At 22.1% G+C, this 12,939-nt stretch overlaps 4 protein-coding genes across 9 annotated transcripts in view; 2 read left to right on the top strand and 2 right to left on the bottom strand.

Moving 5' to 3' along the window:
• Positions 1–4,788, bottom strand: part of LOC102675444 (DENN domain-containing protein 5A) — a 22,879-nt gene extending 18,091 nt beyond the window's left edge. For 3 of the 5 annotated variants that reach the window (XM_031509142.1, XM_006612900.2, XM_031509143.1), the window contains exon 1: positions 4,485–4,788. In XM_031509142.1, coding sequence (XP_031365002.1) covers positions 4,485–4,602 — 118 coding nt within the window. In that variant the 5' untranslated portion in view covers positions 4,603–4,788. The remainder of the gene's footprint in view (positions 1–4,484) is intronic. The other 2 variants (XM_006612902.2, XM_006612903.2) reach the window with 1 other exon arrangement.
• Positions 4,789–5,292: 504 nt separating this feature from the next.
• On the top strand, positions 5,293–8,789 carry LOC102675000 (coiled-coil domain-containing protein 22 homolog). Of its 2 annotated transcripts, none has more exons than XM_006612896.2 (8): positions 5,293–5,497; positions 5,971–6,142; positions 6,230–6,539; positions 6,628–6,872; positions 6,964–7,380; positions 7,482–7,922; positions 8,107–8,279; positions 8,396–8,789. In XM_006612896.2, the coding sequence occupies exons 1-7, from the start codon at positions 5,445–5,447 to the stop codon at positions 8,224–8,226; spliced, it is 1,758 nt and encodes a 585-aa protein (XP_006612959.1). In that variant the 5' UTR covers positions 5,293–5,444; the 3' UTR covers positions 8,227–8,279; positions 8,396–8,789. The 2 variants fall into 2 exon arrangements, with proteins under 2 accessions (XP_006612959.1, XP_006612960.1); XM_006612897.2 differs by lacking the exon at positions 5,293–5,497 and adding an exon at positions 5,721–5,773.
• On the bottom strand, positions 8,777–10,882 carry LOC102675309. The gene is made up of 2 exons (XM_006612899.2): positions 9,358–10,882; positions 8,777–9,196 (listed from the first exon to the last, which is right to left on the bottom strand). The coding sequence occupies exons 1-2, from the start codon at positions 10,426–10,428 to the stop codon at positions 8,912–8,914; spliced, it is 1,356 nt and encodes a 451-aa protein (XP_006612962.1). The 5' UTR covers positions 10,429–10,882; the 3' UTR covers positions 8,777–8,911.
• A 53-nt stretch (positions 10,883–10,935) lies between these two features.
• On the top strand, positions 10,936–12,813 carry LOC102674869 (WD repeat-containing protein 61). Its single transcript, XM_006612895.2, has 8 exons — positions 10,936–11,035; positions 11,133–11,242; positions 11,311–11,480; positions 11,551–11,789; positions 11,867–11,960; positions 12,031–12,124; positions 12,210–12,381; positions 12,505–12,813. The coding sequence occupies exons 1-8, from the start codon at positions 11,033–11,035 to the stop codon at positions 12,604–12,606; spliced, it is 984 nt and encodes a 327-aa protein (XP_006612958.1). The 5' UTR covers positions 10,936–11,032; the 3' UTR covers positions 12,607–12,813.
• The last annotated feature ends 126 nt before the right edge of the window (positions 12,814–12,939 follow it).

Here is a 12,939-nt window from a genome sequence, read left to right as displayed (position 1 = left end):
ATATATATTAACAAATATTAACAATATATATAATATATATAATTGTTTAAAATTGAAAACTATAAAAAAAAATATATTTTAAGAAATAAATTATTTTATTCTATATTATTATCTTCAAACAAAAAAGTAAAAATATATTAGTAAATTAGAGATGTATTTGAATATATTTGATATATTTAAATTTTATCAATCAAATCGATTAACTAACTAGAATATTCGATATCATATTGATAATAAGTCATTAAATTTTATTTGCAAATGTTCTTATGTCCTGATTAATTTCGTTATTCTTAAAGGTGCTCATGATACATTCCAACATCTGTTGCAGCTGCTCTCAACGTGCAGTATCTTTAGAATTTCTCCCTATTTCTTTGTCGCATCGCGCTTTCCTTATATCCTTCTTTAGAAAAATTCGAAGAAACTATTGCAATGAAATATATTACACGAAAAACCGCTCTTCATATTCTTATTTTTTTAAATAAATTTTTTTAAATAAGATTATTTACAAGTCCAAATTTTTTTTCTTTAAAAATTTCAATTCACTATTATTATATTATTCATTTAAATATATGTTATATTAAACTTAGATTCATCCATCAAGTTTTATAATTTATCCTAATTAATATAATTAGTTTCTCGTCATCAAACTCATTTTCAATAAAAAAAAATTGTTATTGTTAATTTATTCGATTTCGATAAGATAAGTTATCGAAAATCATTTGAAATGTGAAAATTAAATAGATGTCATCAGCAATTTTTTCATAATGAGAATATTTATTTTACATGACTGACTAAATACTAATTAAATATCGAAATACTAACTAAATATCGAATGGTCGAAGTCGAAGGTTACAATTTAACGAAAGCAGGAATTATCTCCTTCTTGTTATTATTTCACAATTAGGCTTTGTTCGTTGTGAAGAATGTTCTGGGGCGCATCAGAATTACGTTTCAATTTATAGGCTATGTATATTTTGTAAACGAATTGTCAGTAAAATTGCAAATTGTTTTTCATTTTATATCATGTTTCTTTTAATTTACACTGATAAAAAATTCAAACGCATACATCATTCTTTTATCTTTTTTGGATAAGATTACAATATCTATTTTTTTTTTTTTTATATAAAAATATTCAATAAATAAAAAAACTTGAAAATTAAATACTTAATTTTAAAAAAATTAACTATTATTAAAACAAAAGTAATTTACTTTTGATTCTTAAATTTTTAATTTTAATATATATATAATAATTACTAGAAAATTACTATTGGAAAATTTAAATTTACAAATTTTTAAATAAAAAATAAAAATAAATTTAAGATTTTATTAAATTTAAAAATTTTAAAATTTATAAATTAAATCTTTTTATTATCCTAATTATGTATTATTAACAGTTAATTGTTCAACTATTTATTTTTAATTAAATTGTATTGATATTATTTGATATTCATTAGAAAATTAAATAATAGAATATTGTATAATGTTAAAAATGATAATAAGTTGCAATATCGAGGTTGCAACATTGATGCAATAGCAATAATAATATTCTGTATTTATACAAACTGGCAAAATGTACACACGTGTTGCACTTAACAGCCGTAGAAATTCATAGCGAAACAAGTGTCGTAACATAATATCAGCCACTTTCATTAATGCATGAGTTTTCAGGATTGAGTTACGACCAGCACATCTGATCACCTTGAAAATCTAACAATATTATATAAATTCTTCGAAAAAGTTGGCACAATTAAATAAGAATGATATTTGATTTTTTTTTTGCAAAAGGATTTCGAGTACGATTAAAGATTTAAAAATATCGCCATTTAATTCTAAAAATAAAATATTAAATTATTTAAGAATTATTTTGTTTTATTGATTTTTAATTGAATATTTTTAAAGGAATTTAATAAACAATAAAATAAACTAATATAATTTAAATTTTATTCCTGATGATTATCAATCTAACGAATAAGATATATATAAATTATATAATAAATTATTATTCTTAAAATTTTCATGTTTTGTATTTTATTGATAATATATAATAATATATATTTTTTTCTCTAATTTATTGGAACATTATCAGAAGCATAAAAAAATTGTTTAAATAATTTAAAAAAAACAGTAATAAAAAGATTTTCAATTTTATTCTATAATTTCCAATCAATTTAATCACAATTTTTCATTTCAAATATATATTTTCACATACTTTATATTTATTACCATATAGAAAACTAATTTTTTATTTTTAAATAATTGAAACGAAATTGTACATGACGAAAAATAAACATGGCCGTGAAACGTTAAATAAGCAAAATAAGCAGCGCACGAAGTTCGTATAAGTTAAATAAATAAATATAAGAAACTGCAGCCAATTGCTAAAACTAGACAAGTGGTTGTCACCGATACGTTCATTTTCTAATGTAAATTTTTTTCAATGGCAATATGCTACTATGTAATAAAACGATCTTTTGTATCATTTTTTGAAAAAAATCACTTGAACGAAAAAAGAATGTTTCTTCTCAAGAAGATTCGTTGCTTACTGTCCTTATTGTTCGCATTTCAAGCAGTTTTGCGCAGCTAAGTATTGCCAACCGTCAGTCGATGAATAGATAATCAAATATTCAACAAAGTTTATTATACTAGTAATTGCATTTCCAATGATACTAATCCTCTTTTTATCATATTGTGACTACTAATCACATATGTAACAATACACAAAAGCATTCTATGGAAAATATTGAATGATATTTAAATAAACAAAATTATTAGTTAAATTTATATATATCGATAATACAATGTATAGATTTAACGAAATATGAATTTGGATAAAAATTTATTCGAAATAATATTAAAAATAAACTAATAATTTGAAATAACAAATTATTTTAATTACTTTATTATTATTATTTTAAAAATATAATAGAAAGCAAATAACTCGTATATTTTGCATTAAAATTAAATAAATTATTTTGAAATAATTTTTTATATAAATTATTTTTTAAAATTGATTATTTTTATAAATTGATTGATTTAAATAAAATAATAAATAATACTGTTATGTAAAAACTATGAGAAAATCTGTATTTCTCAACTATAAGAGAATAAAACTATATTTAAAAAATTATTTCGAGAAACATTCATCTAAATAAAAAATAAAATAAAAAATATTAGTTTATAGCAAAATAATAAAATAATTTATTAAAGAAATAATACTTAATTTATATTTTATCAAAATTTTTATTATTTATATTACTTGTAAAATATTTGAATTAAAAAACATTGAATTGAACATTTGAACTAGAAAATATATTTTGAACGAAATAAATTGTATAAATTAAAATATTATAAAATATAAATTTCCATATAAAATAGAAAAAATATTACTTCATTATTGTTTTTTTGTTTTACAAATAAACGAGTTATTGATTATTCCATATATAATATTTATTCTAATATAAAAATATTATATTCTGATTGAATTATTTGATAAAAATTTTTATTATATAAATAATCTGAAAAATATTTTCTCGTTCTTCGTAATATGTTTCGTAAATAAATTAATAAGAAAAAAAATATTTGCCAATTATATTATTTTAATAACAATAATTTTTGTTAATAATAATATAATAAATTATTGCATTCAATATTTTACGATTTTCATGCAATATATTTAATTATAAAAAGTATGACAAACATCCTTCATAGATTAAAAATAAATGATTGAAAATATTGATTTAAGTGGCATTAAAAAATATAAAATTAAAAATATACACAATGAACTTGATTATCGAGTATTTAGAATTCTATTAAATGCGGCTTCCATTTATGTTATTAACTTAATGAGATTATACGATTTATTTGACATTGATGGTTATTTGTTTTTGAAAACATGTCAAGATAAAAATAAAATAATCATTTATAAAAATATTGCTACAAAAAATATAATTCATATAAATATTCAATGAATATCATTTTTTATATTTTATCGAGAAGAAACTTATAATATATTCGGATAATTTGTCGAGTATAAAGCAATATATTTATTTTGTAAGAGGTGCAATGGCATCGATTGAAATTCACGTGTCAATCACGTGCAAATAAAACAAATAGCTATACAATTTATGCACTACATAAATTATTAGTTATTATTATTAGAGAAATTAATCTTATAATCAGTTACAAAAAAAACTTGATAAATTGATAATGAGAAAATAATAAAGAATAATATATCTTTTTAAATTTTTGAATACAATCATAAATAACTAGTACAATTTATTAGTTTGAGATATATTATCTAGCATTGCGCAACATAATGATTTCGAAAATTGCAACAGTAGCAAAGTCTTCTTATTAGAATATGAAAACTATTCAACATTTATAACAGTGATTTAATTTATTAAAAATTGAATAAATAATAAATGATCATTTTAACGAATCTGCATATTTTATTTAAGATATACGAGAAAAAAAATAAAACTTACCGAAATACTTATCTGGCTCTAAGCCAGAATCTTTGTCCAGTCCACATATGACAAAATAATCCGCGAACCTCTGTGGATGTTGCTCTGGTCCGCGCATTATTCCCAGACTTCCGTTCATTTTATCCAGAAGAAAAGGCTCACCTCCGCAATACACGAAGCAGCCTCACGAAAACGATTTCCACATTATGAACCTCCACGAAACTGTCATTTCACGCGAGAGCGAAACAACAGCTGATGTTGACGCGTACAGAACGTAACGCACAACTCCGCGGAGTGCGGACCTTTCGCCGCGAATAATTGATCTTTACTTTACAACATGAACTTGCTTACGAGTCGTTATATTCATAAAATTGGCGCGTAATTTTAAATTATGAAATTCTCTTAAACTTAAAAAAAGAATATTAAATGAATAATATTATTAATATTTACATTATTCATGAAAATTAAGCAATAAAATAATTTAATTTTTATATAATATTTTATATAATATTTATTATTTAATTATCAAGTTATCAAAACATATCGAAATTTACAAATACTGCCAAAAGAATTTATTTAACAATAGTTTTATTATATAATTATATTTATGCAACTTGAGACTACACATTTTTAATGTATTGAGAAGTGAAATTTATATTTATTTTATATTTTTAATATTCAATAATATATTATATATCATTTGTATTTTATTATATATAATTTCAATTATGATTATGAAACATTAACTTTTTTAAAGATTATAATATAAATGAGAACAAAAAAATAATAAAACGATCAATATATGAAGCATAAATGCATTTTGGTTGGTAAAACTGATAATTTTTATTACGCCATCTATATATATTTGCATTGTGCAAATGTTTGTTCACTTTTGGACAGGTTAGATTTGTGCAATTCAACTTAAATTTCTTTCGATATAACAATATAGTAGACGAATTTAGAATTTTCACATTTTTACGGATGATGGAGGAGGTTGACAATATAATAATTCACTCATTGCGTCAAATAGGCTGGTGAGTGTTCCTCTGAACGATTTTATACGCATCTAGAAAATTTTTGGTATCTGATGTCAACCGGTTTGTATAACTAAAAGTGGGCAGCGATATTTATCTGTTTTAAATTTTATATTTTTAAATACATAATTCATAATTTGTTTTATCAAGCAGAAACAATAAAAAAGTTACAATAAAATTTGAATAAAAAATAAATGATATTAATTATTTAAGATATTACAAGTCTTTACAATTGTTAAATAATTGCAAAAATATGTGATAATTTATAAACTAATTGTAAGTACATATGAGACATTAACGATCTCTTTTAATTATAAATATTGTTAAGTTAATTTTAATTATTAACTTATATAATATTAATTCAACATATGTATTACATATATAACTAAAATGTCTCTTTTAGCAATTTTAAAAACTAAATAAAATAGTATTTATTATAAAATTTGAAAATTTTCTAATATTAATTTTTTTAGTGACATAGAAGAAAATATAACAAATCTTAGTGGTTTTAACACAGAATTAATTATAAAAGCAACTGTAAAATGTTTGGATATAATAAAACCAGGCCTTGGATTATCAACAGTTTTACCTATAAATATGGCAGCCAGATTTCGATTGGGTGCTACACTTGCTCAAGCATGTTTAGTAAGATTTTATAAATATAAAAATTTCAATTATTTATATAATTTTGTTTTTTTTTTTGATGTCTTTATTATAACTTTATAAATTTAGGAATTAGGATACAAAGCTGATGTTGGTTATCAAACATTTTTATATAGTTCAGAAACAGATTTACGAAAAGTTTTTATGTTTCTTATTGAAAAATTACCAAAAGAAAGTGATAAATCTTTAAGTGAACCTGTTAGTAATATTGTATTATTAGAAAAATCTATAGCAAGAGCAATAGCACAAAGTCTTTCTGCTCCATGGTTACCACATTATTGTCATACAAAGGGATTTAGAAACAAAGGAAGAGCTAGAATTCCATATAAATCTGTAAATTTAGAAGTTTCAACAGTAAGGAAGGAAGAAAATAAAGAAGGTAATATTGCTTTTATTTTTACAATGAATTTCATTATTATATTATTATAATATTATTATAATAATATTTTTGATTTTTCTTGTTATAGAATATCAAGATTATTGTATACATTATTTGCAATCTGTGCCTGAACAAATGCAAAATGAAATGACACTTCTACCATCTTTGATATCCTACAATGCAAGAGCTCTCCATTCACATTCAATGAGTATTCTCGATCAAATAAATTGGTTAAATGAACAATATTGTGATAAAATTACTGAAGTTAATGAATCTAGTGACATTAATATTTTAAATAGAGTCCCAATACAAGACAAAACATTATCTTCTAATGTAAATTTAAGAAAAATGAATAAAATAATGTTTATAATTTTATTATATTATATTTATATTATTTTATTAATTTTTTATTTATTTATCATAGGAACTTCAAATAGAAAATAATAATGCTAAAGAAATTAAACTTGTAAAACAAAAAATAATAGATAAAACAGAAAAACAAGATTTACAAATAGAAAAAATAAAAACAGAGTGTGAAACTATTAAAAAAGATATAGAAGAATTGCAAGTTACAATTAAGAACTTAACAACTAGTGTAACACAAGCAACAATAAATTATCAAAATGAGGAAAAAAAATTAACAATCAATGAAGAACAAAAAAAGATTAAAGCAAGAATTTATGATCTATTTCAAGATGGTGAAGAAAATATTAAGAAACTAGAAACAGCTATTGAAGCTACTACAAATAAATTAATTAATTTAGGTAATCAATGGGAAAAACATAGAGTACCTCTAATTCAAAAATACAGACAAGAAAGGGAAAAACATTCTACTAAAGCTGTAAGTATTATTCTATATATAAAAAATATAAATATAATATAAATATCAATAATATAAATTTATTAAATGAAAAATTTGATGAATTTGATTATTATATATAGAATGCAAGTCAAAAGAAACTTGATGATATTAAGTTACTAAAAGAAAAGGAAAGGGAACTACAAGAAGAATGTCGCAATAAAGATCAACAATATTCACAATTGGTAACAGAAGTTCAGAAACTTTCAAAAGAAGTGAATAGGTCCGCATATACTCAACGAATTTTAGAAATAATTAACAATATTAGAAAACAAAGAGACGAAATTAGTAAAGTATTAGTTGATACACGAGAAATCCAAAAAGAAATTAATACACTTACAGGCAGATTAGAAAGATCCTTTACTGTTGCTGATGAATTAATATTTCGAGATGCAAGAACAAATGAAGCATCAAGGAAAGCTTATAAATTATTAGCTACACTTCATTCTGATTGTAGTGAACTTGTAAATTTAGTAGAAGAAACAGGTGCAACTATAAGGGAAATAAGAGATTTAGAAGAACAGGTAATTAAAATATACAAATATAGCAAAATAATATAGCAAATAGCATTATAATAATTAATTATAATTTACATTATTACAAAAATATAGCAAATAGTATTACAGTAATTAATTATAATTTACATTATTTATAAAACATTGAAACATGATATAATTAAAATGTAATTCTTTTTCTATTTCGTTTTAGATTGATTCTGAAGCTACAAAAAATATTGGAGCAAATTTAGAAAGGATAACTGCTGATTTGAAACAAATGAAACAAGAAACAGCCGAATTAACAGCACAATTACAAAATAAAAATTCGTGATTTTGATATAATCTGTGATATTACAATGTATTATTTAGAATAACAACGACCAGGTAAAAATTTTATTAATGTTGAAAGAAGAATTTGCAAAATTTTAATAAAAAAAATATTTTATAATATGAAATATATATTGAAACACTTACAAACCATACAATTATATTATTTACAGGACATTCCATATAAATATATGAATGAATACATTACAAAGACTAAATTTTATAGTTATAGCAAAATTTAATATATTGCTGCTTATAAAACAGTCTTTGTAAATTTAGGAATAATTGTTAAATGTGTGCCTTGGCCCAAAGTAATATAATGTTAATTTTGTTTATAGAAGGGCCAAGTCTGTGACAAATTCAATATCAATGCTCAAATGGAACATTATTTGTTACAGAGCCTAATAATTTTTTAGTATATAAACTATATTAATTGTACAGTTAACTTTCATATTTATACGAAATAAGTGACTTGGAATTATCTATTATAAATTTATGTAATGAACATTTGAGGAAATACTTTTAAGTTATGATGTACAAAATACAAGAAATGAGTAACAATATATATTTTTGATTCTTACTATGACCCTTTTTTTTTTCAATATTAAATAATTTATCAAATAATATTTTAATTATACATTTATTACTTATAACAATTATAAATATATCAAAAATTGCTTTCTTTAACTTTAAATCGTAGGTGGTATATATTCTTTTTCTTTTTCTAATTTTTTCAGCTTCTTCTTAGCATGAGGCATTTTAAGAACATGTTCCATTTTTTTCTTTTCGAATTCTTCTATTTCCTCTATTTGCAGTTCTATTTCTTCTTCATTCTCAAAGAAAGTCAAAAATCGTTCTTGCTTTTTCATTTCTTCTTTTAATTTCTCTATTTCTTCTTTTTTAGCTGTTCGATTTATTTCTTCCATTTGTTTATCTAATATTAATTGTCTCTGTTTTTCCCATTCTACATATTTCTAAAGAATTAAGTAAAATTAATTAATAAATAAAATCATAAATAATAAATTTAATTATTTAATAATTTAATATATAATATTAAATTAAAATAAAATAATATTATATATTATTAATTAATTAATATTCTTTTTTTTGTATTTTATAAAAAAATATTGATTACCTGCATTTGTTCATTTATATCAATATCATGCTGTTTTTCAATTGCAGATTTGATATTATTTTCTAATACATTAATTAAATTATCTGTACACAAATTTTTTTCTTTTATCAAATTAACTTCTGACATTAAAATTTTAAATTCATCTGTTTCTTGTTCTTGGAATACATTTTTTTTGTCTTTTTCAATCAAATCAAAAACTTCTTTGTAAACAATATTTCCTTCAATTTCATTTATCCATTGTTTTATTAATTTTAATGCATCTTGATATTTTTTATATAATATTAAACCTCTTAATTGACATGTTCTTCCTAACTCATTATTCATAAATTTTCCTTGAAAAGCTAATGTTTTTCCAACTAAATCATATGGATCAGTAAGATCAAAATGGTCATCAAAAAAAGGATTTCTAAGATAAGCTACACGTATTTTAATTTCTTCTTTATCATCTTCTATAGGTTCTGGTGGTTTCTGCCATTTATTTGGATTTTCTAAATATTTGTGACAAGCATATACAGATAATGCATTGGTTATCAAATGTTCAGATTCTTCTTGTAACATAGGTAAAATAGCAACTTTTGCAGCATTGGCATAATCTTGTTTTTTTATGTATGTATCCATGAGTATGTTATAAGTGACATAATCAGGAAAAATACCATAATTAAGTCTATTATGTAATACATTCATAAGTTCTTCAGTATAATTGTTATCTAATAAATATCTTATGACTGCATGATGTGTTGAATCTAATATGTTCGATGCTTCTGTACTTTTCCTTAATTTTTGGAGTAGACTCAATAATTCTTCTACTTGATCCTCTTTATTTAAGCTATTTGCAAATATATCTATATCTACTGCACTAACTATTTTATCAATATGAAATTTATTATCCAAAATAATAAATAAATCGTTTGATTTAAATTTTTGTAGCAATGGCGATTGTAATCGATTTTTCCATGCTTCTTCACATCGGTATGCTTCTGATAGAAAAAATCGCTTTTGTGTTACAATCTTTCGAAACCCATTGTATGCTATTTTATTAAAATTAAATATTTTTAATATTTTATGTTCCATTTTTTTTTTGTTAATAAATCATATTCTTACAAGAATATAGTTTAGAACTTCTATTTTTACATAAGTTAAAAAAGGTTATAATTATTTAAATAATTACAATGTATGAAAGAAACTTTTTTAGTTTTTAAATTTTATAGAGTAATAAAAATGTTAAAATTATTAATAATTTTTTATGGTTTTCCCATTTATATTTTATATATTATTTTTTTATTTTTAAAAATTTTAAGAACACTCAACATAAACACATCTGATTCGATGAGTTTAATTGTCTACGTATGTAGTTTTTTAAAATTGAATCAAATGATTTAAATCTTTTTGAAATATTAGAAATTTACTAAATATTGTATAAAAAAAAAATTAAAAATAAATTACTATTAATCAGAATCGCGAATAAAAAATAAAAGGTTACGATTTTTAATTTAACCCTTTTAAATCATATAGCTATTCAATCACTTTACTAAAGATATTATATACGAAATTATAGAAGTTGTATCAATTGTTCACTTTATAGCTTAAAGAAAAAATTAGAAAGAATAAAATATATATATTAAGTTAAAATTATTTCTTAATAATATATTATCTGGAAGATAATACATATTCTAGTATGGTGAGAAACATAAATAAATTTGGAAATTATTACGATATAAAGGTTATATCGTTCATGATACACAACAGTTGCAAAGCCGAATTCGAAATTTTTTCAGTATTCCTTACTTAATAAAACAGAAAATGCTCACGAAGATAGTATTTGGACCTGTGCTTGGGGCTGTTTGAAGAAGAAAAAGGAATCACAGCCGGATAATGAAGATTCACGGTAATTACTTTTTATGCAATTTTTAATATTTTTATATTTTTTATACAATTTTTCTTATTGTATAATAGTGAATCAATACAATTTAATGAAGATGAAATAGTGGAATATTTAGTCACTGGCTCAGTTGACGATACTGTTAAAGTTTGGGAACAAAAGGATAAAAGTTTACAATTAAAACATAAATTAACTGGTCACTCACTTGGAGTGGTATCTGTTGCTGTAAGTTCAGATGGTTCAAGTAAGTATTAATAAAAAAAAAAAAATAAAGTAAATGTTAAAATAAAAAAATGAAACATATTTATTTTTAGAATGTGCATCAAGTTCATTAGATTCTAGTTTAAAATTATGGGATTTGGAAACAGGAAATAAAATATCAAGTATTGAAGTAGGCCCTGTAGATATTTGGACAGTAGTATTTTCCCCAGATGATAAATTCATTGTATCTGGTAGTCATTCAGGGAAAATACATTTATATGGAACAGAAAGTGGTAAACAAGAACAAACTTTAGATACCAGAGGTGGTAAATTTACATTGAGTGTTGCCTATGTATGTATTTTAAAAATGTATATTACATAATTTTATTATGTAGAAATAATAATTTTTATATTATATAATTATTTCAGAGTCCTGATGGTAAATATATTGCTAGTGGTGCAATAGATGGAATTATAAATATTTTTGATGTTACATATGGAAAAGTATTGCGTACATTGGAAGGTAATAAAAATTTATTTTCTTAAATATTTGTTAACAATTTATTAATAATATATAAATTTAAATATTTTAGGACATGCAATGCCTATTAGGTCTCTTTGTTTCTCACCAGATTCTCAATTACTTCTTACCGCATCAGATGATGGACATATGAAATTGTATGATGTGTAAGTTCAAAGTTCAAAGTTTCAACCAAAATAAATTACACATATAATTATGAAACATTTATTATATTTTTATTTTATTATATAGGAAAGATGCTAATTTAGCAGGAACTATGTCAGGTCATGCTTCATGGGTACTTGGTGTTGCCTTTGCTCCAAATGGTCAACAATTTGCATCTAGTAGTTCAGATCATACAATTAAAGTGTGGGAACTAGCTCAAAGACAATGTTTACATACATTTAATGAACATAATGATCAGGTGAGATATTGTATTGTATTATAAGCAATATTATAGAATTTTTATCATAAATTTATAAGATGGAAAAAATTTGCAAAATTTTTATTATGGAATTATAAAAATTTAAATATTTTTTTTTTTTAGGTATGGGCTGTAAAATACAATCCACAAAGAAATAACATAATTGCATCAGTATCTGAGGATAAATCTATTAATCTTTATGAATGTCCATTATATGATAAATAAATTTTTCTTAAATAACTATGTATTTTATATATACAGGTAGTTATAAAAATATGAGACATCTTTGGCGGATGGATTTGCGAGATCAAAAGATAAAAAAAATATAGGCATGCAGGTGCAATAAGATTTAGTTATTAAATTATAAGTATTTCAAGTTTACATTTAATAAAATAACAGCACTAAGTTAAGAATGCCTGCAGTGAAACTCAACGAAAAATATTATTCTTTTAAATATACAAATAACTATTTTTTAATTTTAATATAACGTAATAATTTAATGATTTAATAATGTAATATACAATATATATAAATATCGTGTAATATAATTATGCAACA

Source organism: Apis dorsata, unplaced genomic scaffold, assembly GCF_000469605.1.
Source record: "Apis dorsata unplaced genomic scaffold, Apis dorsata 1.3 scaffold_129, whole genome shotgun sequence".
Classification (NCBI taxonomy): domain Eukaryota; kingdom Metazoa; phylum Arthropoda; class Insecta; order Hymenoptera; family Apidae; genus Apis; species Apis dorsata.
The sequence above is the reverse complement of the archived record's forward strand: the minus strand, read 5'-3'. Positions and strand labels throughout refer to the sequence as shown.

What these genes read in the sequence shown, in the direction of transcription:
- LOC102674869 (XM_006612895.2), top strand. An exon ending in CCGGATAATGAAGATTCACG is followed by an intron (nt 11,243 to 11,310) that starts GTAATTACTTTT and finishes ATTGTATAATAG; the next exon opens with TGAATCAATACAATTTAATG. An exon ending in TTAATGAACATAATGATCAG is followed by an intron (nt 12,382 to 12,504) that starts GTGAGATATTGT and finishes TTTTTTTTTTAG; the next exon opens with GTATGGGCTGTAAAATACAA.
- LOC102675000 (XM_006612896.2), top strand. Translation starts at nt 5,445, where the DNA reads ATGATGGAGGAGGTTGACAATATAATAATTCACTCATTGCGTCAAATA. An exon ending in ACAAAACATTATCTTCTAAT is followed by an intron (nt 6,873 to 6,963) that starts GTAAATTTAAGA and finishes TATTTATCATAG; the next exon opens with GAACTTCAAATAGAAAATAA. An exon ending in TAAGAGATTTAGAAGAACAG is followed by an intron (nt 7,923 to 8,106) that starts GTAATTAAAATA and finishes ATTTCGTTTTAG; the next exon opens with ATTGATTCTGAAGCTACAAA.
- LOC102675309 (XM_006612899.2), bottom strand. Translation starts at nt 10,428, where the DNA reads ATGGAACATAAAATATTAAAAATATTTAATTTTAATAAAATAGCATAC. An exon ending in ATATAAATGAACAAATGCAG is followed by an intron (nt 9,197 to 9,357) that starts GTAATCAATATT and finishes TTAATTCTTTAG; the next exon opens with AAATATGTAGAATGGGAAAA.